We start from the raw sequence: 12,742 nt of genomic DNA, 5'->3' as shown, positions 1-12,742 counted from the left end.
AGGCGGACGGAAGAATCGTTGGTGGCTGTCGGCTGTTTTCCTGAGAAGCGGCTGTTTTCCTGAGAAGCTGTCGGCGCTCCACCACGCTTTGGTAGCCCAGACCATCGACAAAAGAGCTGTCACTGTAAGCCATTCTCCCCTCTAAACTTTGATTTCAAGTGCTGATTTTTCAACCTTTCCAAGTTTCTGGTCATTTGATCGTGGTCATCATATAGTTTTGTTGCTTGGTAAAATTGGATTTTGAAATGAGGCATATCTAATTCAAGATTGTGTGTTTAAATCAAAAAAAATCTGGGTGGCCTGATGGAGATTAAAAATGCCGTGGCTGGGATTTGCTAAATGCATAAATTTCTTTGCAAACTTTTGCATAGGTTTTTTTATGTTTGTCTTGTTAGATGGTGAAGTTCTATACTTGTTTGTTTGGTTTAGAATCTGCATGTTCGGTTAGGAAATTTCGATCAAAAATTTGATTGGAAACTTGAGTTAGGAAATAAAATGGCAGCAACAAATATAAGTTGGAGTGGATTTGGAACCTTTTTCTTTCCTCTTGCTCTGTTTCTCTCTTACATAGTATCTTGGCTGTGTATTTTTGGAGTCTAGTGTGAGCTCGGTATTTGAATCTTTCTCCGTGTTAAAGCTTTGTTATTCGCACAAGGTTGCTGGAATTCCTCATGTTCATTGGCTGTCGAGAATTTTTCTTTCTTCTTGTTGTAGGATTGTTTACTGAGTTTGCTCAGATTTTTGCTTGGTTTGTCCGACCATCTTGATGTTAGAATCCACAGGTGTCATGTTACAAGATAGAAAGATTGTATGATAATTGGTTGGTTTATGTTTGAAAAACTGGTTTGAAGTGCCGAAACGTTTGCCCAGAATTTTCCAGCCTTTGCGTGATTTTCTTCTAAGGTTTTTGGTTTGTTCGAATGTTGGAATGGTTGTCATGACGTCTAGATTGGTTTTGGACGTTTGGGTCTAAACATATTTGAGTTGGAACTGAATGTTTGTTGGTCACATAGAAATAGGTAGCTGGATTATTTTGCATGACAGTTTATCAAAAAATTTGCATCAGTTTTTGGTTATGCTTTTACTTGTTCGCTGTCAAATTTTCGGACCTTGTGGCTTAGTTCCGCATTATGATCTTGGTTAACTTTTTATGTTTTAAACAAAGCCTTGGGTCTGAAATTTGCGTTTTGGAAAGGAAAGTCACAACTAGATTTGTTGCCAAAAATCGCACCCTTTACAAAAGCTTCCAAATTGCAGCAATCTTCTTCTATCTTGCATAAAGGATTCATAAGTGTTTGTATAGTTTCCATCCATGTTTTGCTTGTTAGATGTGGAACTTGATTGTTTGGTTGTTTAATCCAAAGTTTGGATAAGTGAAAAGGTTAGCTAAAGTTGTTTAGAATTTGTGTATGAATTAGAAAGGCAGCCAACAGTTGTTAATGCCAAGAAGATGTTCATTGCAGAAAATCTTGTTTCGTACGTATGCATGCATGCCAAAGTTTTCTAACATTGCACTTTGACCACCCAAGTCTCCCCTTGGTCCACTAGGACCCAATCAATTAAATAATTTCATCAATTTGGTCCTTGATAAATTTTAATTTGTGCAACTTCATTGTTGGTTTGTTTCAATTAACTACCATGCTTTGTTTCAATTGCGCTTAAGTCATGACTTTAGGGGTTTTATGACCAAATGAGCTCGTGTTTGCCTATTTTCTTTAATTTCCCTAAATAAATTGGTTGTTTGACCTTTTCTTGGCTCTTGGGACCTTTGGAGTGCTTAAATGTTTCGATTGAATTCGAATGGTTGACTAAGGTTTGCAATTGGGTTTTTAGTTGGTAATTGGGTCCTTGGTGGGTCCTTTTCTTGAAACTTATGCATTATTTGATTTCATTTAAATTGCAATTAGGAGAGATTTGGTGACTTTGTTATACTTTACTATTTGAGGTACCTTGACCTTTTTATTATTTTGAAGCCATTTTTCTTTCATTAGGACACCATTCAAAGGGGCGGTATAATTTCTTTTATCCCTTTTGTTTCTCTCCTATGTGACCCAACGTGTTAAGTGAATTGCATGCTTATTTTGCTTTCCTAGCTTTTCCTTGCTTTTCCTTAATTCCTTTTACTTATGTCATTTACTTTTGTTTTCATTAAATTATTCTTTTAACGGGGTATGTGTACACCTCTTGGCTTGTAATAGATAGGGCTTGGAGAGCACTTGATGAAGACCTATTGAAGACGTGTGCCTAGCTAGCAAATGTAATAGTTAGGGCTTTAATTGTCTTATGTGTCTTGCATGCTTAGTTGCTACGTGTTAATTTGCTTTGTTAGGGCCTTGCATCTAGTCGAGCATGCTAAATGTTATGTGCTATGTGTTTATGAGTGTTTGACATGTCTACTCACTTTTCATAGCCATGAATGAATGTGATGGATGAATGTACGTTTCCGCTAGTCCAACGCTAGTCGGAATTCATAGAATGGGCTAGTCCAACGCTAGACCCTTAGGGATTTCCCCTCGTTAGTACATGTTTGCATGTTTCACTTCATTTCATGCATTTTTTAGTTTTATCATTTTGCATGCCCCTCGAACCCCTTTTCCCTCCATTTTAGGATTTTTGCATTTCATGCTAGTTATAGGGTTCATTTGCTTGAGAGTCCCCTTGAATATGGGATATAGACGAGTGTGGCTTTTCCTAAGCCTTAGCACGCTTGTATTCCCTCTATAAAATGGCAAATTGAGTCACGATTTAGGTCTCCCCGTGCCCAATATGCATGCATTCCCTAGGCTCATACACTTTAAATCCACTCTACCATTTTATACCCTCATCACACTTTCATTTTTCCTCCCATTTTACACACGTGCACCTTTATGTTTCTTCACTTGCACACGAACACTTTTATCATCACTTGCACACATGCACTTCATATTATCATTTCACATACCGTAACTTGCCCACTCACGTGCACATTTTCACTTACATATTATCGTCTTTTATTACTTTTTTTAAACTCATGTCCTCACATTGCATACATGCATTCCATTCATTTGCATCCCACTCGCATTATTCGTGACTTCTTCAAAGGATCGTTATTGGGCTTCACAATTAATGTGATTGGCACCACTCAACCTTTGAAGAGAAATTTCCCCCAATACCCCTAGGTCTAGGGTTTGCATTCATGTAGTACATCCAAATGTAATAAATTCTTTGGTTAAAACAAGAAAATCTTTGATTAAATCAACGCAACTAGCCTTGGCTAGGTCGAAGGGGTGCCTTGGATTTTTATCCTTGCCTTCCCCTTCGTCAAATGTGACTCCCGAACCTTTTTCATTGGTTTACGTGGACTAGGAGTCGTTTAAAAGGGGTTTCTTACAACTTTTTCCTAAAAAATTCATTTTTAGGTGACTTGGTACACCTTAACTCATTACCAAGTGGCGACTCCCATTTTTTCAAAAAACCCTTTTTAAACTATAATTTTGGGTCAAATCGTCGCATTTTCAAACCCCCATTTAGACCCATTTTTCTTTTAAATCACAATTCATTTTCCAATCACAAATTGAATCAAAAAACACATTTTTTAAACCATCTTATTTATTCATTTATTCAAAAAATGGGGCGCGACATGCCTCCCAGCAATAGCATCAATCTCATCAACACAAACAAAAGCAGGAGCCTGCATAAAGAAGGAAGATTAAATTTTGTTCTTCCTAGACATAGCACAAAGGCATCAAAGGTTTTTTGGGGGGAAAAATTTTAAACACAAAAAATCCTAAAACAAAACTAATGAAAATCAGAATGTGTTTTTCCAAAAGCTCCAAAGGCAGAGAATTCTTGCCTGATGATCTTTAGTAAATTTCATGTATAAGAACATGATCAACAGAAAAATAATGGGGAACTGTTAAACATAAAGCATGGAAACATCAAACACGCAAAAGGGAAATTTAGGAGACACGGTAGTCTTTGTATCAAGATGTTTCAGAAGCAGAGGGTGGGAGAAAGGAATGAAGAGGAGAGGAGAATGGAGATGGTCTGAATCAAACTTTTGTTCTAACACAAGGAAAAAATAAGCTTAACCACAAGCCTACATCACGATTTACATTATAAGATATCGAATGTGGTTTTCAAACTGGCCAGACTTACATTTCTCCTAGCAATAGAAAACATTTCATTTGTTCTTGCAGCACCACTTTTTTCACTATCTGTAAACTCTGCACCAGAAGCAAAAACGAAAGGCAACCCACTTTCCTTTGCAAGAGTTCAGGCAAAAAGTGTTTTGCCTGTTCCAGGAGGTCCAGAGAGAAGCACACCCTGTAACGCAAATAATATGACACGATGTAAACTAAGAAAAATGGAGAGAAAAAATACTTTTCTTCTATTTCACCTTGGACTACACAATATACAAATATATATATACACAAGTGGATACTATAATCATATGATACTATAATCATACTATTACCTAATTAATATATGATACTATAATCACATGATACCTAATTAATATATGATACTATAATCAAATCTTTCCTAATATTTATATTAGCAAATCTTTCCATAATATCAGATCACATATCTTCAACACTCCCCCTCAAGCTGGTGAATATAGATCTTCCATTCCCAGCTTGACAACACTTTCATGAAACATGTTGCTACACAGTCCCTTTGTCATCACATCTGCAAGTTGAAGTCCTGTCGGAACATATGGAGTACAAATCAGTCCACTTTCTAGCTTCTCTTTAATAAAGTGCCTGTCTATCTCTATGTGCTTCGTCCGATCATGTTGCACTGGGTTGTGAGCTATACTTATAGCAGATTTGTTATCACAATATAGCTTCATCGGTTTGCTCCATTGAATCCTCAAGTCTTCTAGGATAATTTTAACCCACAATAATTCACATACCCCTGCTGCCATAGCCCTGAACTCTGCTTCAGCACTTGACCTTGCTACCACACTTTGTTTCTTGCTTCTCCAGGATATTAAGTTTCCTCCAAGAAATGTACAATATCCTGAAGTTGATCGCCTGTCAACTGGAGACCCTGCAAAGTCTGCATCTGTGTAAACTGCCAGATCAATTTCAGGACCCTTTTTGAATAAAATTCCCTTCCCTGGATGTGCCTTTAAGTAATGAAGCACTCGATAAAACTGCTTGTAGATGAACTGCTCTAGGATCATGCATAAACTGACTAATAACATTGACTGAGTAAACTATATCTGGCCTAGTATGTGCGAGATAAATGAGTTTCCCAACAAGTCTTTGGTACATCTCTCTGTCCACTGCTGTATCTCCATGAGCCTCACTTAATTTGTGATTCTGCTCAATGGGAGTTCCAACTGGTTTGCTTGCTGTCATGCCTGTTTCCTTGAGCAGGTCCATAACATACTTCTGTTGAGAAATAAAAATTCCCTGCCTTGATCGAGCCACTTCAATTCCCAGAAAATACTTCAATTTTCCTAAATCCTTTATTTCAAATTCCTTGGCTAGGCACCACTTCAAAGTTTTCTTCTCTACTTCATCGTTTCCTGTCACTATGATGTCATCTACGTATACAATCAAAACAGTAACTCCCCCCAAGGCTGAATGCTTTATGAACAGGGTATGATCTCCTTGACTTTGCTTGTAACCATTAGCTATCATTACCTTGGCAAATCGTCCAAACCAAGCACGTGGGGATTGTTTCAGCCCATATAATGCCTTTTTTAACCGACAAACCTTGTTCTTGTCAACCCCACTGAATCCCGGTGGAATGCTCATATAAATCTTCTCTTCTAACTCTCCATGAAGAAAAGCATTCTTCACATCGTATTGCTGTAATTCCCAATCAAAATTAACAGCCAAGGATAGCAAAATTCTCACTGTATTCATCTTTGCTACTGGAGCAAATGTTTCCCGATAATCTACTCCATATGTCTGTGTGTATCCTTTCGCGACTAACCTTGTCTTGTAGCGTTCTAGGGACCCATCTGCTTTAAACTTTACTGCATACACCCATTTACAGCCCACTATTTTCTTGTTCTTTGGTAAATCAACTAATTCCCAGGTCCCATTCTTCTCTAATGCATCCATTTCTACTTCCATAGCAAGTCTCCATTCTTTCTTTGATAATGCTTCAGACAATGAGCTAGGAATAGAGACTGTATTTAAGGTGGAAAGGAAGCTTTGATGGCTCGGGGAAAACTTCTCAAAAGACACAAAGTGAGACAATGGATATAGGGGTCTTTTGGTGCATTCTCGGGGTTTTTTCCTTACAGCAATAGGTAGATGTAGGTCCTGGTCAAGGCTAAGAGGCTCAGGACAAGGTGATTTAGAGCTCGAAGAATGGTCGGTCGGTGGTGTAGAATTCAGATTTGATTCACTCATTGTTACCTCATTCCCGGAGCTTGGTTTAGAGGATTGTTCTTGCCTTGTAACCATGATGGGATCTCCTTTCCTTGTATACACTTGGTCAAACCGGAACCAGTCATAGATTTTACGGTCTTCCTTTTTTCCTTCTACCACATCAGATTGAAGAATTGACTCTTGGAATTCAGATTTGGATGACTCAGATGTGGTCAACTCTAAGGAGGAAAATTTTAACTCCTTATCTTCAAGTGTATCTAACTCCCCCTGAAGATAAGGAGTCATGAAATAGGGCTTATTTTCAACAAATATAACATCTGCCGAGACATAGAGTTTTCTAGTAGGTGGATGATAACATTTGTAACCCTTTTGAGTAGATGAGTACCCCACGAAGACACACTTAAGAGCACGAGGATCTAACTTCCCACGGTTATGAACAAAGGAAGTACATCCAAAAACTCGAGGAGTGAGATTAAAGGAAGATCGAATATCGGGGTAAAATTTGGATAGGTTCTCTAGTGGACTTTGAAACCCCAAGACCTTGGAAGGAATTCTATTTATGACATAAGCTGATGTGAGTACAGCTTCTCCCCAATATGTTTTTGGCACACTTTGTTCAAACAGTAAGGCTCTAGTGCACTAAAGAAGATGTCGATTTTTCCGTTCTGCCACTCCATTTTGTTGTGGAGTGGTAATACAGGATGATTCATGTATGATTCCTTCTTTTTGGAAAAACTGACTCAAGGTTTGATTGAAATAATCACGAGCATTATCTGAACGAAAGTGTTTTATCTTGGTGCCAAATTGATTTTGAATCATTGCATGAAAAACAGGGAAAATATAACTCAAATCAGACTTATTTTTGAGTAAATAGATCCAAGAGACTCTTGTGCAGTCATCGATAAATGTGACAAACCACTTAGACCCTAAGATGTTTGGAATAGTTGATGGCCCCCAAATATCACTATGGATTAAAAAGAAAGGAGAAGACGATCGTTTATTATTGATAGGAAATGATGCACGAGTGTGTTTAGCATACTCGCAAATATCACAATGAAAAGACTGAACATCAAATCCCTTGAACAAGGAAGGAAACATTATTTTTAATGCAGAAAAAGACACATGACCTAGACGTCTATGATGTAACCAGATGACATCTTTATTGGAGGGTGAAGACAATGTGGACAGGGCAGATTTACTAAATTCTGGTTGACTTGATGTATCCAAGTAATAGAGTCCATCATGCTCCTTAGCTAGTCCAATCCTCTTCCCCGAGCCCCGGTCCTGAAAGTCACAACAGGATTCATCAAATATAACAGAGCCAGCTAGATCCTTGGCAAGTTTTTTTACAGAAATCAAATTTGTAGATAATCGAGGAACATGAAGAACATTTTTAAGAATCAAATTTGGAGTAACTTGGACATCACCGATACCTGCCACAGTGGTTGTAGTACCATCTGCAACAACAATCTTTCTATTGCTAGGACAGGGATTATAGGTTTTGAATTTATTTGAAATATGAGTCATATGGTCCGTAGCACCAGAGTCAAGAATCCAGACATTCCTAAGCTCATTGCCTAAAACACTAAATGCAAAAGAGACTAGAGCCTTACCTGAAAGTGTCAATGAACACATACCCGGATTCCTTGATTGAGAATTGTTAGTTGCTGGTTTGTCAACTGTCTCCAACATACTTTTACGCTTTTCAATTTCCTCCATACTAAACCCTCCAATCACTTGAGTTGGATCTTGAACCGACATATGAGCCTGCCTTTGCTGGCCACCTTTTTGTCCCCATTCACGAGTGGGTGGTTTCCCATGTAGTTTCCAGCATTGATCTATGGTGTGTCATGGTTTCTTGCAGTATGTGCACCACAACTCCTCGCGATTCTTTTGCCCACTTGTTTGATTGGTCTTGTCCGCAGCAACCTTGTTCAGTACCAACCGCTGAGATTTGGAACTTAAAAGGGCTGAATTTTCTATTGAAGGTAGCTCTAACATAATACCCCTGCGACTTTCTTCTCGACGTACTTGGGATATTGCTTCTGTTAAAGAAGGAAACTCTGGCCTGCCCAGAATTTGAATTCGTACAAGATCGAATTCAGAGTTTAGGCCAGCCAAAAAATCATAAACTCGATCCCTTTCTATGAACTTCTTGATAAACACTGCACATTTGCTACAGTTCAAATCAAGTGCCCTGTAATAATCCAGTTCCTGCCACTGGTTTTGCAGAAAATTGGCATACTCCGTCACTATTTTTGTCCCTTGTTTTGCTCCGGTTGTCTTTGTCTTGATGTCATAGATAAGAGCTGCATCATTAACCTTGGAATATGTCTGATGAAGGGCATCCCAAATTGCCTTTGCTGTAGGAAGAAACATACATGTATCGCTGATTTCAGGAATCATGGAATTCCATAACCAAGACATGATCATTGAATCCTCTTGTTCCCATGCTTCAAACCCCGCCGTTTCACTATCCGGTGCTATTTCCAATAGATGACTCAACTTTCCTTTTCCTTTCAGGAATGTTCGAACCAATTGAGACCACTTCAAATAATTTTTTCCATTTAGTCTATATGCTGCCTGGATGTTTTGAAGCTCTGTTGTGTTCCGTGTACTTTGTTCTGCTTCCATAGTTGAAGACAATTGCCACGTTGAGGATGTAGCATCCGCCATGATTGAATAGGAGGGGGGAAAAAATGTATAGTAACAGGAACAGCAATGAAGGCTGGAGAGAATAAGAAAGGAACCAGCAATTAAGGCTGGAATTGACAAGAAGCAAAGGTGGTATTTTTCCCAGAACCCTAGACGGGCTCTGATACCATGTAAACTAAGAAAAATGGAGAGAAAAAATACTTTTCTTCTATTTCACCTTGGACTACACAATATACAAATATATATATACACAAGTGGATACTATAATCATAAGATACTATAATCATACTATTACCTAATTAATATATGATACTATAATCATATGATACCTAATTAATATATGATACTATAATCAAATCTTTCCTAATATTTATATTAGCAAATCTTTCCATAATATCAGATCACATATCTTCAACACACGAAAAAATTACAACTCTTTAATTCTTGGCATATTTTATCCACTGTTTAGTTATCAACATAGGAAGCTCACCCGCACAAACTTCACTTCTTTTTCATAATAATGCATGGGATTTCCCATGTATATCAGCAACTCATCTAGTAGATCCCAGACATCTCCTCCCAGTACTACTTCTTTGTACATAGACTTTGTTTCCCCAACTTCCCCTACTGGCTGAGAAAGTGGCAGAATAAGAGATCAAAAATAAACTCAAGTCGACGACGGAACTACAAATTTAGAGAAAATAAAATTTACCAAAATGAAATTTTCAGCATAAGCCATGTCGAAGAGTTGATTGTACTTCTTATAAAGGAAACATCTTGAAGTGATGTGAAGAAGCATCAGAGATTCTCTTATGAACCACAATATCAGTATGCCAGGTAGCAAAGCAAAGACAACTTTAAGAAAGTAATGAATCTGCCGCTTTTGGAGGAGATCAACTTCAGCTCCAGAACTTGATATCATCTCAAACAAATAAGGATCAAGTGGAATATCTATCTGAGAAAGTACAATGCATAAATATGCAATTTCAAATGAAAAAGAATACAATTTCAACTGAACCATAACCAAGAGCTGCAAAGCTCACAATATACTCCATTGGGAACCCTTCTTTCATTGTCACATACAACCTTTTCAGGTCTTCTGCGAAAACAATAGCAGCGACCTGCAAAAATCAAACACAAATCATAGTCTGATTTCTACAGTTGACTCCAACAATTTATTGCACCTAGCATCAAAAAAGGGATATCAAAGAAATCTAACATCTCACACTCCCACTGGAGTTCATCAATGAAATCTAACATCTCACACTCCCACTAATGGAAGCCAACCAGTCAAGAAAGCGTTGCACGGTTCAAGTTTTATGCATACACAAGCATGACATAAATCACATTGCTCCATCTGCATCATTTTTTTACCAAGTATCTTTTCATGTATGTGAACTTTACAAGTTCTCTCCCTCATTAGTGCAGAAATGCGTGAGGAAAGATTCGCCAATTTCCTAAATGGCAAGACGAAGACAGACATAGAAGGATGAACTACTAGAATCATTACCTCAGAAGAATCAAGTTTCTGAAGAAAATACATGTAAGGAAGTTTAGGGCGGTAGCGCCACCATCTTTTAGAAATCCACAGCGCTCGGTTTCCGTGGTTGTTCTTGACCTTTTCAAGAACATCTTTGCGCAGGCTATTCTCAACTTCTTTCATATCGAACTCAACTACATATCTGGCATTCAATGAATCTAATTGTTCAGCTAACTTATCCTTCTGAAGGATTTCATTCCATGCTTGAAGCCTTTCACGCCAAGTTCCTCGACTCTCCTGATTTTCTCCTGCAAAAGAAGGTTGTTAAAAAAGCTATTTAACCACATTAACAGGCCATCACGCAGATCGTGGGGCACTTAAGGCGGCAGCTGGCACCTAACAGCATCTTGACCCCCATCAAATTTCCACTTTGTACTACTCACAAAAAAAAAAAATCAGATTCATGCCAAATCCAAGTTTGCTGCTCCAATTTTTACCAAAGTAATGCTGATTTTGTTTAGTCCTTCAGGTATGTAAAAGAGACATAACAAACCAAACAACAGCATTTCCACACTTGTTTCTTCTTGCATCTTCACTGGTCAGTTGAAGTCCATTATTTTTACTTACAACATAATCACATGTATACAACTGGTCAAAGAAAATAGTTAAAGCCGGGAATTCCACCAGGACATAATGGAAACATTGTACAAAAAATATTTGCTGATAAAACATTCCATCCTTATGTTTTCTATAAACTAACTCTACATAGGACGTTAAATTACCAAATCAGCTAAAATTTAATTAACTTAAAACATAGAAAACAACTCAATATCCAGTCCCAGGTCCTTAATAAAAACAATTAAAAAAAAAAGCATGCATCAAGCCAAAAATTAATGTACCCAGGAACCTTGTTAAATGCAGATTTAAAAACATTAATCTTTTTCCCTTTTCTTATTTTCACGGGTGTCTGTAAAAGGAGCATGCCCACTAACTTGAGGGAAGAAAAACAGACTTGCAAACTCACCCAAAATTGTTAAATCTTCTTCCAAAACCTTCTTCTCTTCTTTGTTCAATTTCACATCTTGGTCTATAATTTCTTTTACACTCTCCCAGGGATGATCATCATCATCATATGCATCTTCCCCAACAAAAGAACTATCATGAACAAGCGTTCCATCAGGTCCTTCAATAAACTTTTTGAGTTTTAGGCCCTTTGGAGTTGTCTTCCTCCACAAACCCTTTTTGAACCTGCATTAAAGAAGAAACATCTGAGATAACGAGTGCAATCAAAAGGCACTTTAAAAAATAAAAGAAAAAAATCATGGCGGCAGGTATTGAGACAGTCAAATGACAAACATTATCAAGGAAGTCATAAGTATGTCATCAGGTAACATTGGAACATGTATATAAAAGTAAATATGCAGAAGATTCGTGTCATAGTAACTGTTCAAGTCATGTGCTCCTCGGTGAGAGCTGAAATCGTACTCTTCCAAACTAAAATCAGGTGAGATAGGAAAAGTAGCACACACTTTCTGACATTTGTGGGAGTAGGCTCAGGAATGAGAGTCTCCATATATGCCTTAGCCAGCTCTCTTCTTTGTCGATAAGAGGTGCTTGAATTGCCTTGTAAATTCCTCAAGAAGAAACCACCATAACAAGTGCATAAAGAATTAGAACACCAAGTCACTTGGCTTCCCAATTCTTTACGTCCTGAAAACCCAAACAAGAAAACAAGCACATTACCTTAGTTGAGATTCACACTGAGAGGGGCCATCAATCAAGAACTTTTAAAAAAACCCAAAAGAAAAAAAAATGATGCTAATAATTCAATGGTGCCAAGTATGCAGAGCAACAGAATCAACCCATGCATTTATTATTATTATTTCACAACTCCGAAAAAAAATTGAATTGCATAAACGGAAATACACAGAGTTGTGTGTATTGTTTAAAATTACCTTCCAGCGATCCAATTATTCCAGTTGACGAAATCGGGAAGTAAGTGGGACCTAAACCTTTCCAGCGCCGAGTGGGGCAACTGGACGGAGCGACGAAGTGGAGCAGCGAGCTGAGCCAGTGTAGCAATAGCGTCATGTTGAAAATCAATACCGGTTTGTTGTTTGAAATTTGTAAAGAAGCGGCGAGAAAGATGGAGCCAAAAGAAGCTAGCAGCAGCATCGGAAGCGGATTGGTCGAGAGGGTTATCATTACTAGTAGAATCAGAAGAAGAAGAGGAAGCTAAAATGGGGGTCCTTTGGGATTTTTTATGGCAGGA

The 12,742-nt window shown here is 38.0% G+C and overlaps 1 protein-coding gene across 1 annotated transcript; it reads right to left on the bottom strand.

Moving 5' to 3' along the window:
* Positions 1 to 3,618: 3,618 nt before the first annotated feature.
* On the bottom strand, positions 3,619 to 12,069 carry LOC113689191 (ATP-dependent zinc metalloprotease FTSH 12, chloroplastic-like). The gene is made up of 8 exons (XM_072050597.1): positions 12,000 to 12,069; positions 11,495 to 11,718; positions 10,501 to 10,778; positions 10,034 to 10,111; positions 9,703 to 9,945; positions 9,481 to 9,621; positions 4,138 to 4,305; positions 3,619 to 3,670 (listed from the first exon to the last, which is right to left on the bottom strand). The coding sequence occupies exons 1-7, from the start codon at positions 12,041 to 12,043 to the stop codon at positions 4,255 to 4,257; spliced, it is 1,059 nt and encodes a 352-aa protein (XP_071906698.1). The 5' UTR covers positions 12,044 to 12,069; the 3' UTR covers positions 3,619 to 3,670; positions 4,138 to 4,254.
* Positions 12,070 to 12,742: the final 673 nt, after the last annotated feature.

This window comes from Coffea arabica, chromosome 5c, assembly GCF_036785885.1.
Source record: "Coffea arabica cultivar ET-39 chromosome 5c, Coffea Arabica ET-39 HiFi, whole genome shotgun sequence".
Classification (NCBI taxonomy): domain Eukaryota; kingdom Viridiplantae; phylum Streptophyta; class Magnoliopsida; order Gentianales; family Rubiaceae; genus Coffea; species Coffea arabica.
The sequence above is the reverse complement of the archived record's forward strand: the minus strand, read 5'-3'. Positions and strand labels throughout refer to the sequence as shown.

Bases quoted from the DNA above. Each gene is read 5' to 3' on its own strand.
- LOC113689191 (XM_072050597.1), bottom strand. From the start codon at position 12,043: ATGGAGACTCTCATTCCTGAGCCTACTCCCACAAATGTCAGAAA. The intron at 11,719-11,999 runs GTGTGTGCTACT...TCTTTAATGCAG, and splicing joins ACTCCCACAAATGTCAGAAA to GTTCAAAAAGGGTTTGTGGA. The intron at 10,112-10,500 runs GTAATGATTCTA...TGATTTTTGCAG, and splicing joins AGAAACTTGATTCTTCTGAG to GTCGCTGCTATTGTTTTCGC.